Raw genomic sequence first — 15,217 nt, forward strand, 5'->3', positions numbered from 1 at the left:
TACATATGCGACTGACAGCGCGCGGCATTATGACGTCACATGTGGTTGGCACTGACAGAGTTGCTGACATGGAGACCGGTTCTGGTTCGGGGGGAATGATGTCTGATAGAGATATGTTGCGGGATGGTGAGTATGGAGCGGAATACACCGGCCTGGCTTTACCTGCAGGACACTTATATACTTATGTCTTAGTCTAGCAGCTTTTCCTGCTCTGTGTGACACCTGCTGGTCACTGACAACCTTTACCTGTATGAAGTTGTCAGACTGACAGGGGGAAAGTATTTGGAGGTTCAGCACCAATGACAGAAACTATATCTGTGCTGGAACATTGCTACATAAATGTTCACTTTACAGATGTCCTCTCAGTATAAACATGGGCTGGTTTCTGTGGGTTCTACTCTATGTAACCCTCCCACCCCAAAACCTTTCTCTTGGATACAAAGCAGCTGCCATTGCTGGTTCCCTGGTTGGAAGTCTTCTCAGACATAAAGCTGCCACATGGATGTGTATGTGTATATGTTACTGTATATGTATGTGGATGTGGAGTTCTGTCCTCTGGGTTTTCTTGTTCAGAATGTCTTGTTGCAGGTCAGTAACTCATCATAATATCCAACTTCACCGAAAGTCAGCAGCGGCAGCCGTCCTGATTCTTTCAGGAATACTTTATAATAAATTAAACTGAATACACAGTGAGATGTGATGCACACTATGTTGTTCTGTATGTTGTTCTGTTCTGTATGTTCAGGAGTTGCATTGTTCTGGTCCTGCAGCTTGAGCTAGATGAAGATCCTGATTCTGTATACTGGACAAGAATGTTGGCTGTGCATTGGAAGCATTGGGGGCTGAGTTTATTTTTTCTTTAAAGGCACCTGCAGCCATGAAATTGACATTTAAATATGTCTCAAGTCATAAATGAGCTTTGAAATGAGCTGTTTCTGACCTTTGTAGCTGCAGACCCTGTTAAGAAAATTATCTCAGCAGCTCAGCTCCCTCTACCCACATCCCAGAGCCTAATGCCTACATTACAAATAGGAAGGCAGAAGATAACAGAAATCATTGGGACATAATCACAGGTGGAGGAGGAGCATGGCAAGCTGGGCTGTGGGGAGAGGGGCAGCATTGCGACCTGGGCTGCTGCAAAAGGGGGGAGCATGGTGAGCTGGGCTGTGGGTAGAGGGGGAGCATGGTGAGGGTGAGCTGCTTAGGGATGGGGGGAAGGTTAAGGTACTCTGGGCTGCTAAGGGGGGAGCATGGTAAGCGGGGCTACAAGGAGAGGGGGGACCGTTGGAGCTGAGCTGCTGGGAGAGGGGGAGCATTGTGAGCTGGGGTGCTTGGGGGGGAAGCATATGGTATTATGGGCTGCTAAGGGGGGGGAGCATGGTGAGCTGGGCTGCAGGGAGAGGGGGAGCATGGTGAGCTAAGCTGCTTGGGGGCGAAGGGTATTGCTATTATGGGCTGCTAAGGGGGGAGCAAGGTGAGCTGAGCTGCTGGAACAATGACTTTGGTTTTTGCTGTGGAATTGTAGACTCATGGTTTCTGCAGCTGCAGATATGCCAATTAATAATAGTTAATAATATTTGAATATTTAAAATAGACAAATGAGAAAATTCTGTAGGGTTGTTTTGGCAAATAAATACATTCAAAATGTATATAAAAAGAACATGTTACACAGATAATCTTTCATTTTGTAATATTTACCTAACTAATATAATTAATTGAATAGAATGTTTAAATATCTAAAGCATGACTGCAGGTTTTCATTAAGATGAATTGATCAGAGTAATACAAATGTATTTCTAGTTGCTTGGCTGTCATGCTGGCACTCCCAGCTCAATCATACGATACACTAACCCAGAACAACAATCTGGACATCTGACTTTGACTTTCCACTGACCCTACAACTGGTCTGATTTGTGAAAAGTGACTTGAGGAACAGCCCAGCCAGTTGGTGTAGTTGTCTTTGTTTCTGTAAAGCATTTACTGCAGGGATGTGTTTCAGTGTGCAGCCTCCATACTTTTTATGAGAACTCTAGGACTAAGTTAAAACAGAGCCCATCAACTCCCCAGAAGTCATTAATATTGAGAAAATCAGAAATCTGTTTGTTTTTGGACACGTTATTATCTTTAATAATTCATCCAGTCTAAAAAGCAACAATGAATGGGTAAAGAAAGGTAAATATGGCTACCCACACTAATGTTCTTCCTATTAGTTCAGTGAATTTTGTGTTCCTTGGCAAGATTGTGAGCCAGTATATGTTTTCATTCCCAGCAAAAGAAAGTGGATATAATGGGAAATCCCTGCATAAACCGTTGTCATGGCATGACATTAAGTCAATTAGTGAGGATTAAAATACCTAATGGGGACACAGACATAAGTAAAAGCACTTCAAACTTATAACAAAAATGAATATATACTATTGTTTGTGCTGAAAAATGTAAGGTGCAATTATTGCCAATGTATGCTTTTTTCCCAGAATGCTACACAGACTTTCTGTGTGATGATTTTGATGTTAAAACCTACACCTCTCAGTCCATCCATCAGGCTGTGATTGCAGAACAGCTGGCAAAGCTCGCTCAAGGCATCAGTCAGTTGGATAAAGAGCTACATTTACAGGTATTGTAGTGTGGACACTTGTAATTAATCACTAATTGTATGGAAGTAACAGTTTTCTATTGGATAGCCTATGGACATGAAGTGTGTAGTAGAAATTCATCTCCCAATACTCCAATTTTGTGCCACATTCTATGTGTATTCTAAGCTATAGTCTATTTGTTTTATCTCTTTAAATGCTCCTGCTTGAAATGAATAGTTGTATGTCCAGCCTTTGTGTTCTTCTCACCATTTATTTTTATTGTTTTGTGTTTATATAACGCAAACATATTACACAGTGCTTTACAAAGTCCATTTCACTAGCTGTCCCTCAAAGGGGCTCACAATCTATGGTCAATTTGGGGCGAAGACAATTAAACTAAATGCATGTTTTTTGGATGTGGAAGGAAACTGGAGTACCCAGGGGAAACCCATGCAAACTCCATGCTGATAGTGTCCTGGCCGAGATACAAACCTGGGACCTAGTGCTGCAAAGGCCAGAGTACTAAAGTCTGAGCCACCATCCCACCCCAATGTGCACATTCACGTATATGTTTGTAGTGTTTTCTTTGGAAAGATAAATAACAGAAAATAAGTAATGTCAGTGGTAATATTTTGGTACTGATGAATGGTTAAAAAGATAACCATTATGTAGATTTTTTGGAACTTTCTTCAACATTTTTTCTTTATTTTAAATTTTTTTAGGTAGTTGCGCGTCATGAAGACCTACTGGCACAAGCAACCGGGATGGAGTCTCTGGAGGGTAATTTTTCCTTTAAAACTTTCTTTTAACTCTGTACTGTAAGTTGTTCAATAATGCTCATTTTTATTGGCTATTATAAAATAAGTTTCAGCGATTGTAATAAGAGTGCATAATTGATGGCTTAAACAAAATTATTGACTCAAACTTAGAATTAAAATTTTACTTTAACGTCTATCTATTGTAGAAAGATTATTACTTTGGAGCTATAATATTTTGCAGTAACACTTTAAGAAAACATCTGTTGGCATGGGCTTATGCGCTACAGCTGGTGTACCCCAGTGACCTGTTGGAATCCAGCTAACAATAACACAAACCTCAATTTAAACTTGTCAATGGTGTAGCTAAAATGGGCAAAGCAGGTGACATAATGGAAGTTTTAAACGACAATTCTGAATAAATTACAACTGAGAATTACATGCACTAGGTGACTTACACAAAAGAGGTCTGCTTTAAAGAGTATATTGGGATATTTGCAATTGTAATGGAAAGCTATTCCATAATATACTGAAGTATGTTCAACGGCTTGATTACTTTTGTTAGCCGTGATAGGTATGAGCTCATTATAATTACTATTGACTCTATAAAAACCAAAGGATAAAACTAATTTTCTTTCAGCAATTATGTTTTTACATTTTTTTTAATTGGTAATGGTAATATGTATAAGGGGATCATGTAGTATGCTCAAGTATTAAGCTTCTGAAATGTATTATAACTGCATTGCTACAGGCACACTCCTAAAAGGTGTTCTAAGACTAAACTGTACAGCAGCACCCCTCCGTTTCCTGTGACCAGCCATGGTCTGCTTGCTATTCATATAGCAAGCAGACCATAGACTTGGCCCTTTTTATACAGTACAATTGCAATATACTAGTATGCTGTGTTTATTCAATCAGTAATTAGAACTTAAAGCGTACCTTTACTCTAATTTTGACTTTTTTTTTTTTTACTCTAATTTTAAATTTCGACCTTACATAAAAGGGTAAAGAAAATGTAGGGTTTTTTTTAGGTGCAACAACTTATTTAAAAAAAAAAAAAAAAAAGCAACACCGCCCCCTTATTCTCGTCCGCCTAGGTATGCGCAGAAGGAGCCTTTTTGCTCAGTAAGAAAAATTCTGGTTATGGAGCTCAAAAGCTGGAGCTGTAATTCTTTTCTATCTATATCTTCTATCTGATCTATGATATGTCATCTGCCAAAAAAGTTGTTATCTGCTATTTAAATGATTGGTGGAGCCACACATTTATTTTCACCATTACAGATGTGTTTTTGTTAATGCTGTTTACCAGGCTGAAGGAATTTCCAAGTTACTTTTTTTTTTATTTTGCATATATTTTACAACATTTGTATAACCAAACATATATAAAACATAAGCAACAGAAAAAAAACAATATTTGAAATACCAGACATAAAGACATACTCCGATAAACATAGAACAGGGTTGGCGTAAATTGTGTCACCATGAATACAGACATATTTAACAGAAATCCCGTTCTTAAAGATCTGTATCTCGTGCACCCTAAATTCATACACTTTGTTAGTAATGTACCATGTAGAATTTGTGGAATTTCAAATAAATTACATCTCGTTCAAATACTCCCAGTACTTTGTCAATAAATGCATGCCACTTACTCAAAAAACGGGTGACTGCGGAGTCATCTCCTTGTTCTGCTTCCAGCAGTTTTGATTTCAGATAATAGGGGTGGGCGAGTGGATAACCACGACACCATGATAGCCCTTCTTGCAACCTGCAAACATATACTAGTCCATCTTTTAGTTCCACTGCCTAGACTCTTCACCTCAACATCATCCCAACTCCCAAAGATACGCAATAGTGGATCAAGAGGAACAGTAACACGTGTGATCCTTTTAATAAAGCTGTTAACATGTTGCCAAAACAAGGAAATCTGGGGGCAAGTCCAGATTTAATGTCTTGCGGCAGTTCACCTTAGATAAAAAATGTATATACTCTATGCAGTATTTTAAATTGGTCCTCCCTCCAATTGTCATTGATCATGCATTTACTCACTGCAAGATAGCCAGATAGTATTCTCATCCGGGCATAAAAAGTCTCTAGCCCAGTGTTTTACATTGGTGTCCCCCAGAGGTTTTAAATAGATTGATTGAAGAAAGAAATAATTAGCAGAAATTGAAGTCACTGGCAGAGAAAGCAGGCTATTAAACACATTTGGCTTAAATGAATATTTGTTTAAGATTGTTTAAAATTCATAACGCAGACTTTCTTGTGCAGTTAAGAGTGATATGACCCCACAGTGTTGTAGGTAGTCTCTTTTAGTGCACCACAGTATAAATAATCAAAATGATAAAATATCATCTTTAGTAGTAGTATCTTCAGAATTAGAACAAAATAGAGCACCATTTTGTTCTTTAGTTGTTGATATCTATCACATTCGGGCATAAAAAGTCTCTAGCCCAGTGTTTTACATTGGTGTCCCCCAGAGGTTTTAAATAGATTAAGAAAGGAATAATTAGCAGAAATGGAAGTAACCGGCAGAGAAAGCATGCTATTAGACACATTTGTCCTAAATGTTTCCAAGTAGTCAGCCACTAAGGTTTTCTCATAATGATGTATTTGCGTAATATATATTGGGTGTACTATCCACTTTGGTAAGGAGTTTTTATTTTTTTTAAATTGTGGAGGCAATATCCCATAGAAATCCGGTTTGATTAAATCCCAGACTGAGTGCAGACATTTAGTGGCCCATATGTGGAATGCTTTATGAACCTGCCCCTGTGGGAATCCTGGATTACCATGAATCGGCAGATATCGGGAGAACGAGATTGGAAGTTTCATCCTCTTTCTAACGTCCTTCCAAGTGATAATTGTATCCTTAAGCAATATGTTGTTTTCCAGAAAACCTGGAAGTTTGCCAGGTTTAATATGCAACAGGGCTTTAAGATCCCATGGATACACTATTGCTTGCTTCAGATCATAATTTAAATAATTGGTGCCTTTTAGCCCATCAGCCATATATCTGGAGAGACAAGCCAAGTTGTACAATCTGATATTGGGCATTTAAACCACCTTCTGATGATGGAAGATACAATTTATGAATAGACATGCGTGGGCAAGTTCCCTTCCACAAAAACTTTATAAATGCTTTATTTATCACAATAACATCTGTATGTTTTAATAATAATGGGATGGTTTGAAGTAGATACAATAATTTAGAGAAATACATCATCTTAAGCAAGTAGCATCTGCCCATCAAAGACAGAGGTAAGTGTTCCCACATTTTAAATTCTTTAAGTATTTTTTGTATAAATGGTGGATAGTTCAGGGAATATATAGAAGACGGCAGCATACCCACTTCGATTCCTAAATAAAGAAGGTGATGTTTGGCAACGGCAAAAGGAGTATTGTGCAGCCACGTTCTATGTTTAGAATGGATACACTGGGATAATTGTTTACATTGCACCACACCCTAATACTCACAAGTGCAAAAGGGTTTTCTTTCCCCAACATGGAAAATTTGCATGGGTTTTAAAATTTGGTGCCAAATATCAACACCAACAACACAATATATGTTAAAAAACAGTTTGTTGCAATTTATTTTACAATATTATAAAAACGTATCACAAAACGATAAATGCTTGCAAAATGCAAATACTGACAATTCAGTAATCACATGATTTGTAATGAGACCAAATAACTTTTACAGTCCTTAACGCGTTTCACCAATAGGCTTCATCAGAAGGACAGAGCGTTATTAGTACCGCATCCATGTATTTGTTCAGATAGTGGTTGATGATTAGGTTGGCAATATGTCATTCAAGTATTGATGTTGGAAAGCAAGATTAATTGTTTAAATTCATAACACAGACTTTCTTGTGCAGTTAAGAGTGATATGACCCCATAGTGTTGTAGTTAGTCTCTTTTAGTGCACCACAGTGTAAGTAATCAAAATGATAAAATATCATCTTTAGTAGTAGTATCTTCAGAAATAGAACAAAATAGAGCACCTTTTTCTTTAGTTGTTGATTCTACTGGGGTCACTCTTTCACTGCTTCCTGTCTGTTTATGTTTAATCGGAGTTAAAGACAATATTTCACACTTTGAAAACTTATATGAAGACCTGATACCGCTCCAAATTTAAAAAATAAAGCATGCAAATAAAGTAAATCAGTGGCTGGCTGTGATGTAAACACTAATATGTCATGTGTAAAAAAGGTGGAGCGTATCTTCTGCATGTGAAATCTGATGCCATGCAGGTCCTGGCAGTTCTCATTAGCACTCACTAATGGCTCGAGAGCTAAATTAAAAAGAAGTGGTGATTAGTGGGCATCCCTGTCTAGTACCCCTCTCCAGGTAATAGACCTTGATAAAAAACCAGCAACACTAACACGCGCTGTAGGGGCTTTGTACATTTCCAACAGTAATTGATAGTATGGCCCCTTCAATCCTATATGAAGAACTCAAAAAAGCATTGTAGATTAACACTATCAAAAGCCTTCTGGGCGTCGATGCCCACCATCGCCACGTCCTCTGTGAAGTGTGTTTTAGCATACTCACAGACAAAACCTTCCTAATATTGGTAACTGTGGGTTGAAAATGGCTTAACTAGATTTGCCAACATTTTTCCATATTTATTACCAAATTTATGGTAACTTAAATCTACAAATTTATGTATATTTATACTGTTCATATTTGGCCAGCCAGTGATCAAACTGGCGCTTGGCTACATGCCATGAATTCCTCTTGGGTTAGAATTAAGATTGCGCTGGGCAATGCGTAATATTTGAATATTTTGAACTTTGAATATTGAGTATATGTTTTGCGTTTTCTATTCGCAATGAAAGCCAGAATTTTACCTCCCAAAAAAGAATAGGGTCTGTGGCGTGTACTGCATTAGTGGTGCTATATTCCAGCCATGCCACCTTAATGGTGGCCTGGAATTCCATATCTTGGTATAAGTAGGATGGAAAGCGCCAAAGGTAACTATCACCCTTAGGAAATGCATCATATATATAATGATATAGGTGTATGGTCAGACACCACCAAAGGGGCAAAAAAGTCAGACAAAAATGCAAGGCAAGGTGGGCATGTGAGTATCCAAAGGCAATCCGTGGGATCAGATAAGCACTTCCCCCGAAAAAATGGGGAAGGGTCCACCCGAGCCATCATTCAAGCGTGCAATTAAGCTTTGAGTATGTTGAGACAAAAAACAATAAAACCAATCAAATAAAGAAAAAGAAAGACTATACAGGCTGATGAGAACAAAAAAAAGACATATAGTGTCCACTTGGGAATGGAACTTCCTTTTTTCCCTCAAGTAGTAATTATCTATTATAAAAAAATATTGAACTTTTAATCTGCTTACTTGTTCTGGGTCATTGACTCGATATAATAAGAGCAGAGGATCAGCAGGACAATTATCTTATTCTGAACTTATTCTGCTCCACTTTTCAGAAATCTTTTTTTTTTTCTTTGTAAAAGAATCGGGCACATATTACTACTGTAAATTCTGGGGTTGCTGAAACCAGTTTATTTTGCTGAATATTCATGCCCTGCGACCAGGCATATGCAATAGGTATCCTTTGCATAAAGAAAAATTTGAATCCAACCAAACCAATCCTAACATATGATTTTTCCCTCTGTAGGATATTAATTATGTGAATTATTACATAGGAAAATAGGGACATATTTTAGATTTTTACTTAAAAATTATTAGTAAACACTTAAAATATTAGGAACCTGAATTTTATTTGAAATTGAAAGGTGAAACAAGTGATCCCTGAACAATCCAGACCAAAAACAGTTTACACATTAAATAACCCAACCATTCAGCCCTAGGCTTTGTTTTGCTGTAAGGTCAGCACCCAAAACTACAAAATACCAACTTGATAATTCACCACGTTGCATGATACTCTTAGCAATGTGCAGTCACACCCTATCATTTGTTGATGTTTATAGTTATTGCTACTTTAGCTGAATGTATATAGGTGATTCGAATTCCTAAGGATGTGTTTTCAGTCTGTTAATAAATGAATGTACTTTCAATGTTGTTTTATTAAAACAGAGCTGAACCCTGATGCCCACCAGACAATCTCTGAAATGAATTCTCTTTACCAGTCATACATGGAAAAGGGTATACTTAAAGTTCAAAGTAAAAAAAATCACCAGCTAAGCAGTGGTAATCAGTCAGCTGATTCTAACAATTTTTTTTTCTAATGATATAAATACCATATATTACATTTAAAAAATATATTTCCATGTAGTACCTATTAGAAGTCTGGCTCCTATCCAGCTATATAAAAAGTATTTGTCCGTATTAGGCTTTTTAGGAATACATTTCATAACAGCAAAGCCCGGATACAAACTATATACTTTTTAGGCCACTTACAGATATGAGAAACCAAATGAGCAAAAAATCATTAAAGAAGAAGAGAGAAAGTTATGCTTTGTGTTATAAATACTTGTGTGTGTATATACTTTCCTATATTTGTGCTGTGGAGATAACATGTAGGTGGCTATTGCTAAGTACCCTTTGAAAATGTTTCCTGACAATGGTGACTTTAGACTTTTATGTCCTAAGTGCTTTTGCAGTCCCTGACCTGCAATATGTATGGCCCATTGATTTCTGATTGTTCTTTGTCAATATGAGAGTTCCCTCTAGTCGCCAATCTACAAATCTCTATAGATCAACAACAATGTGGAAGTGCAAATATAAACAAAAGTAATTTCCAAATCCGAGATGTAAAGTTCCAGTGCACATGAATCAACTCCGAAACAATGCCATATCTAGAGAAACCCCTTTGTTTGCAGCAGCAGCTCATACTAATTATGTATTGTATACCGGGGCAGAAAAAAAAGACAGCCCTGCAAAAGAGAGCCTTGTCCTTATTTCCTGTTTTTCTTTCTTTATTTTTTTCCTCTCTACATTTTGCTCCTCCAGAGTGATAGTGATGTGATGCCCAGACAGTAAATCGGTTATCAGTGGGACATTTGGTTTGTTAAAACCAAACATACATATATTCACATGGACTTTTAAGGCAACTTTTTCTTTAAATCCACATCAAACCAGATTTTCTCCAATAAAAACATAAAAAATATATTTAAACATTAAAAACATGGGATATATCCTAACATTTTTCACAAATATATAATCATACAGATAATCTAAGTGCCATCTCAATTTCGTTGTGTTTCGCTAACCTGCTTCTTTAGGACTGGCAACGAAAATCAAATGGGAGATCTCATCTTTTTAAAAAGCCATTGCAAGTGATGGCTGTCATACACTCTGGTAATGTGAAGAGCAGCTGTGGAATCCATAGACAACTCCTGGTTTTCCTCATTACCATACTCAATGGTTGTCTTGCCCTCCCAATGATAGCCCGGATAATCTCCAGAGAACACAAACTGATCATCCTGGCTATCATTGGGAAGGGCAAGACAACAATTTTCATGCATGAAATTTAAAACAAGATGTTTTTTTTTTTTTTTTACACTGGGGAAAGTTGTGCCCTGTCCTGACCCCTCTATTTTGTTGATGAGCAAAACCTGGAGTTGTCTATGGATTCCGCAGCTGCTCTTGTGGTACTTTTAGGATCCCTTGACAGCTTTGGCATGCAATGGCTTTTTAAATAGATGCGATCTATTATTTGATTTTGGTTGTCCCATAAATTCCTAAAGAATTTAATTCTGTTTAGGGTCATAATGTTTAAAAACAAATAAACTGACTGAAAGTTGCATAGGTTGAAAAAAGACACAAGTCCATCAAGATTATTAGTGTATTAAAATAGTTATTTCAAATCAAATAAAGAAAAGTGTACCTGGCACACCAGAAGGAAAGTTTTCCTAACTGTTGAAGATTCTATTCTGATCAAGTATACATTCAAAGGAAACAAAACGGTTGATGTGTGGTTAGTTCTATGAAAATATATCAGATACTTAACAAGGCATAGTGAGCACAATAAATCAACATTTCAGGGGTAATCAAGCCCCTTTTCTCAGTGTGTTCCATGTTAAGTGAATAAAGGCCTGCTTGTCACTTTGTTTAAGCAATGTTTATTATGTCATAAATAAATGTATCCAGCATGGTGTCCTGGCTTCACTTCATTACCCTGACATCCACCCAACCTGTTTGGCTTCAGATGAGTGCAGTATGGTGTCATTAATGCGTTGTGTGTTTTTCAGGTATGGCAGAGTACAGATTGCATAAGACAATTTGCAGAACATCTGAGTAGTGTTTAATTTTATGTTTGACCTCAGCTTTATTAAAGAATCTATAATTTAGTGTATCATTTGCAACTCTTTCTTGCTTGTATATTTCCATGCCAAAATCTCAGAATATCATCTTGTCCCCCAATGTGAATTAGTATGTTTTATAAAATAGAACACGTGTTGTAGTAATTTTACACTTACAGCAGGTGGCGCTATAACCAGATGTATATCTATTTTGAAAATGTTATGTGTATAAATCTTTTCAAACCTTTATTTTTGCATGGTGTTTCAGGACTTGAAGTTATTTCTTTTTAGCTACAAAAATATCTGACATGACATTTCAAACAAAAAACCCTGACATGATATAAATATTGGAGATAAGGCAATTAAAGGTTCAGAGACAAACTGAAGTCCAATAGTTGCTGGGCTGTGGACATGACCTGAGCGGTTGAATTAAAAAAAAAAAAAAAAAAAACTATTTTGATTCCGGTTCCCAACATAAATCTCTGTAGAAGTGCAATATGCAACACCTGGGGATACCAGGGTTCAAATCTCTGCCAGGAAACTGCATGTAATTAGTATGTTCTCCACGTATTTCCGTAGGTTTACCCTAGGTACAAAAGTTTCCTTCTACATCAAAACATATTGTTTTAATTATCCCTAAACTTTGTTAGGAACAATAGACTATGACTGTCTTGGCAACATTTGATTGTAAGCTCTTGAGGGATTATTTGTTATAGGACGGTGGGCCCAGTAAAGATCTGTATAATATGTCAGTGATATATACCTACAGTACTTAATAATAAACTGTCACACATCAATTTTTCAGGTGTCCTTCAGATGATGGAAGCCAGAATTGGTGCTCTGCAGAGTGCAATTGACAGGTATGTAATTAATACTAGTGACAGAATGAATCACTTGTGTTCTTACTGGGACATATATTTTTAATACAAACTAACCTCTTTGTTTTCATTGTAGGATAAGAGCCAAGATTGTAGATCCATATAACAAAATTGTGTCCCGCACAGCACAGCTGGCACGTCTGCAGGTAGGATTATTTTTTTGATATATGTAATTTCTTTACAGGTAGTCCCTGGGTTGAGGACATCCGACATACAGAGGCCTCCTAGATAGAACAGACTTCCCTGCATGCTCCTGTGCAGAAAGAGGCTTGATAGGGGGGTGGTTTTCATGACTTGCAGAAGAAATCTTTTGCTAAACCCAGCTGAGGTTGTGGGTGACCTTAGGGGAGTGAGCTCTTTCAGCAGTCTTTTGTAACTCTTTAGTGACCAAGACAAAGTCTGCAGTTGTTTCTTTTTGCATATTAAATCACAGCTTGCTCCAGAAGTTAATAAATGTCTAGGCTCCATAAAGATTTTTTTTTTGCTTTGTTTGTGATTAACTTACAGTGATGATTTTATACAGCTACTGGCACCATGCTGCCTAATAATATGTTGAGACAAACATCTGTCCTAATTGGATCTTTTAAAATGACGTACCTGTTCCAATATTTGTACATTTGTACCTGTTACATACAAATTCAACTTAAGAACAAACCTACATACCTACATTTCCAATCTCGTATGTAACCCGGGGACTACCTGTAGTTAGAATTGTTAGTGTTAGTTTTTTTTTCTAACTGTAGTTAGAAAAAAAAAAAAAAAAAAATAATGTGCATGATTCCCTAAACTTTTCAGGGAATACACGGACTTGTGTATATGGGTGTTCAATTCGACAAACCTGACTTGGTAACAACAGTGCTAGTAATGTCTTCAAGTACCTGTTATTTAAGTTTTGTGCAGCCACCTAGATCCCAGGATTGGGTTTTATATTTAGGTTTTAGAAAAAAAAAGCTCCTGCCTGAACCTACTACCTACTGCCTGAACCTAAGATTTAAGTGGCTCCACAGATCCACATAATTGTTAACAACATTTTGATCAGATCGGGTTCAGTTTATGAAAATTTAGCATTGCCATTAGCACATTTGCAAAGTTGCTTAAGGGCTCGGTTAGGTATATGTGATAAGTTGATTCTTATGCTTTATTGTGCTTTGCATTAGGTGGTCACACAAAAAAAGGCAACATCGCAGGTGTGTTGTGTTAGTGTATTGGGGTTTCAGAAATAATTGTACATTTACATGGCAACGAACGTTATGTGGTTTACCACAGTGCAAAAATCTAATTTGGCCTCTGTAGGTTACTGCAAAATGTTCCTTATTGAGGTAAAAGTTTGATTGTAGGTTCTAAAATACTATTTATATCCCAGTGTGTCTACAGGAAGAAAATGATTAACCAGCCTAAATTTCATAATTTTTCTAAATAACTTACTTTGTGAATGAAATAGCATAATATTCAGGTGTGTTAATTGTAACCTGCAGTGTATTTTGAATGATTCATTGACAAAAAACATTTATTTTCAGTCTGCTTGTGATTTGCTTCGGAGAATTATACGCATCTTGTATCTCAGTAAGAGGCTTCAGGGCCAGCTGCAGGGTGGCAGCAGGGAGATTACTAAAGCTGCACAAAGCCTTAATGAGCTGGGTAAGTTTTCTATTGTTTTTATACTTCTTTAGTTCTGTTTTCTTTCTAGAAATGCTTTCTCATTGTATATGACAACAGAATCATTTAGATATATACACATTGGTTATTATAAATTGAATAGCAGGTGACCTTTAAAGACATTTATAGTATGACCTGCTTGAAATCACAAAGGGTTTTGTGAGGAATTCAGTGTCCTGTCCTTGGGTATGTACGCTGCTTTTCCTGTTGATCTGCTATATATGTTCTACAGTTAAAAACAAATCTCACTCTGCGCCATGATGGTTACACATGCATTCTTTTGTTTTTGAGGGTAAACTTCAGTTAAAAATCATATTCCTTTGTGACTATTTTCACCTAAGTGGTAAGGAGGACTCAACAAGCTCAAACTTCGATCAGTTACATGTCTGTGTCCCTAGTATGGAATAATGCTCCTTGATGCAATGTTATTAACTGTATCAGGCTTATACCTAAATAACTAATCTCATTTTATCCTATAAGCAAAATGGTTCTGATCTAGATTGTGAACAAAAATCATTTTTCTGTAACAGATGATCTAGTGAGGACCCCATATTTGAATCTTCTTTGTACACAGTGCTGTAGGAAGTTAATATTTTGTTGAAATAATAATGTGTTATTATTTTGAATGGTCTGCAGATAATGTACAGTGTTAATTAGATGTGAGGAAAAATACCAGGGTATTCCTTAACTAATGCTCCTATAAGCAACACAGCTGCACAAGGAAATGTTTAAGTCTGGCTGAGTACCTGGTTTACTTAATGTCATGTTTTTTTTTCTTCCTAACACTTCACCATGTTCAGACATACAGTTTCTGGTGCTTTAGAGCAGATGTCGCCAACCTATTCGGACCCATGGACCACTAAATTTACAGGCTCTGGACCGAGCATGCATGCATCATGACGTCATGATGCCAGAACTCGCCCACTCTCCCTTCGCAGGTCTGAGCCTGTGTCCAAAGACACAACCCGCCCACCACCCTGCGCTTGCGTTTCAGATGGGGGACATGGTCCGCGGCTCTGGCCAGTGCGCCCTCCCAGCAGGGTGATTCCCCTGACCCCGATCGGAGGAGCACCGGACCACCACTGGTTTAGAAAACAATAAATGTAGATCTTTACAATTCTTAGTT

General features: G+C 37.2%; 1 protein-coding gene across 1 annotated transcript in view; it reads left to right on the forward strand.

Annotated features, from left to right (window-relative positions):
• Positions 1-29: 29 nt before the first annotated feature.
• The window catches only part of COG5 (component of oligomeric golgi complex 5), a 178,887-nt gene continuing 163,699 nt past the window's right edge, over positions 30-15,217 (forward strand). Inside the window, exons 1-6 of the mRNA XM_072401650.1 lie at positions 30-126; positions 2,475-2,614; positions 3,296-3,353; positions 12,363-12,417; positions 12,512-12,581; positions 13,953-14,073. Coding sequence (XP_072257751.1) covers positions 30-126; positions 2,475-2,614; positions 3,296-3,353; positions 12,363-12,417; positions 12,512-12,581; positions 13,953-14,073 — 541 coding nt within the window. The remainder of the gene's footprint in view (positions 127-2,474; positions 2,615-3,295; positions 3,354-12,362; positions 12,418-12,511; positions 12,582-13,952; positions 14,074-15,217) is intronic.

Source organism: Pyxicephalus adspersus, chromosome 2 (genome assembly GCF_032062135.1).
Source record: "Pyxicephalus adspersus chromosome 2, UCB_Pads_2.0, whole genome shotgun sequence".
Taxonomy (NCBI): Eukaryota; Metazoa; Chordata; class Amphibia; order Anura; family Pyxicephalidae; genus Pyxicephalus; species Pyxicephalus adspersus.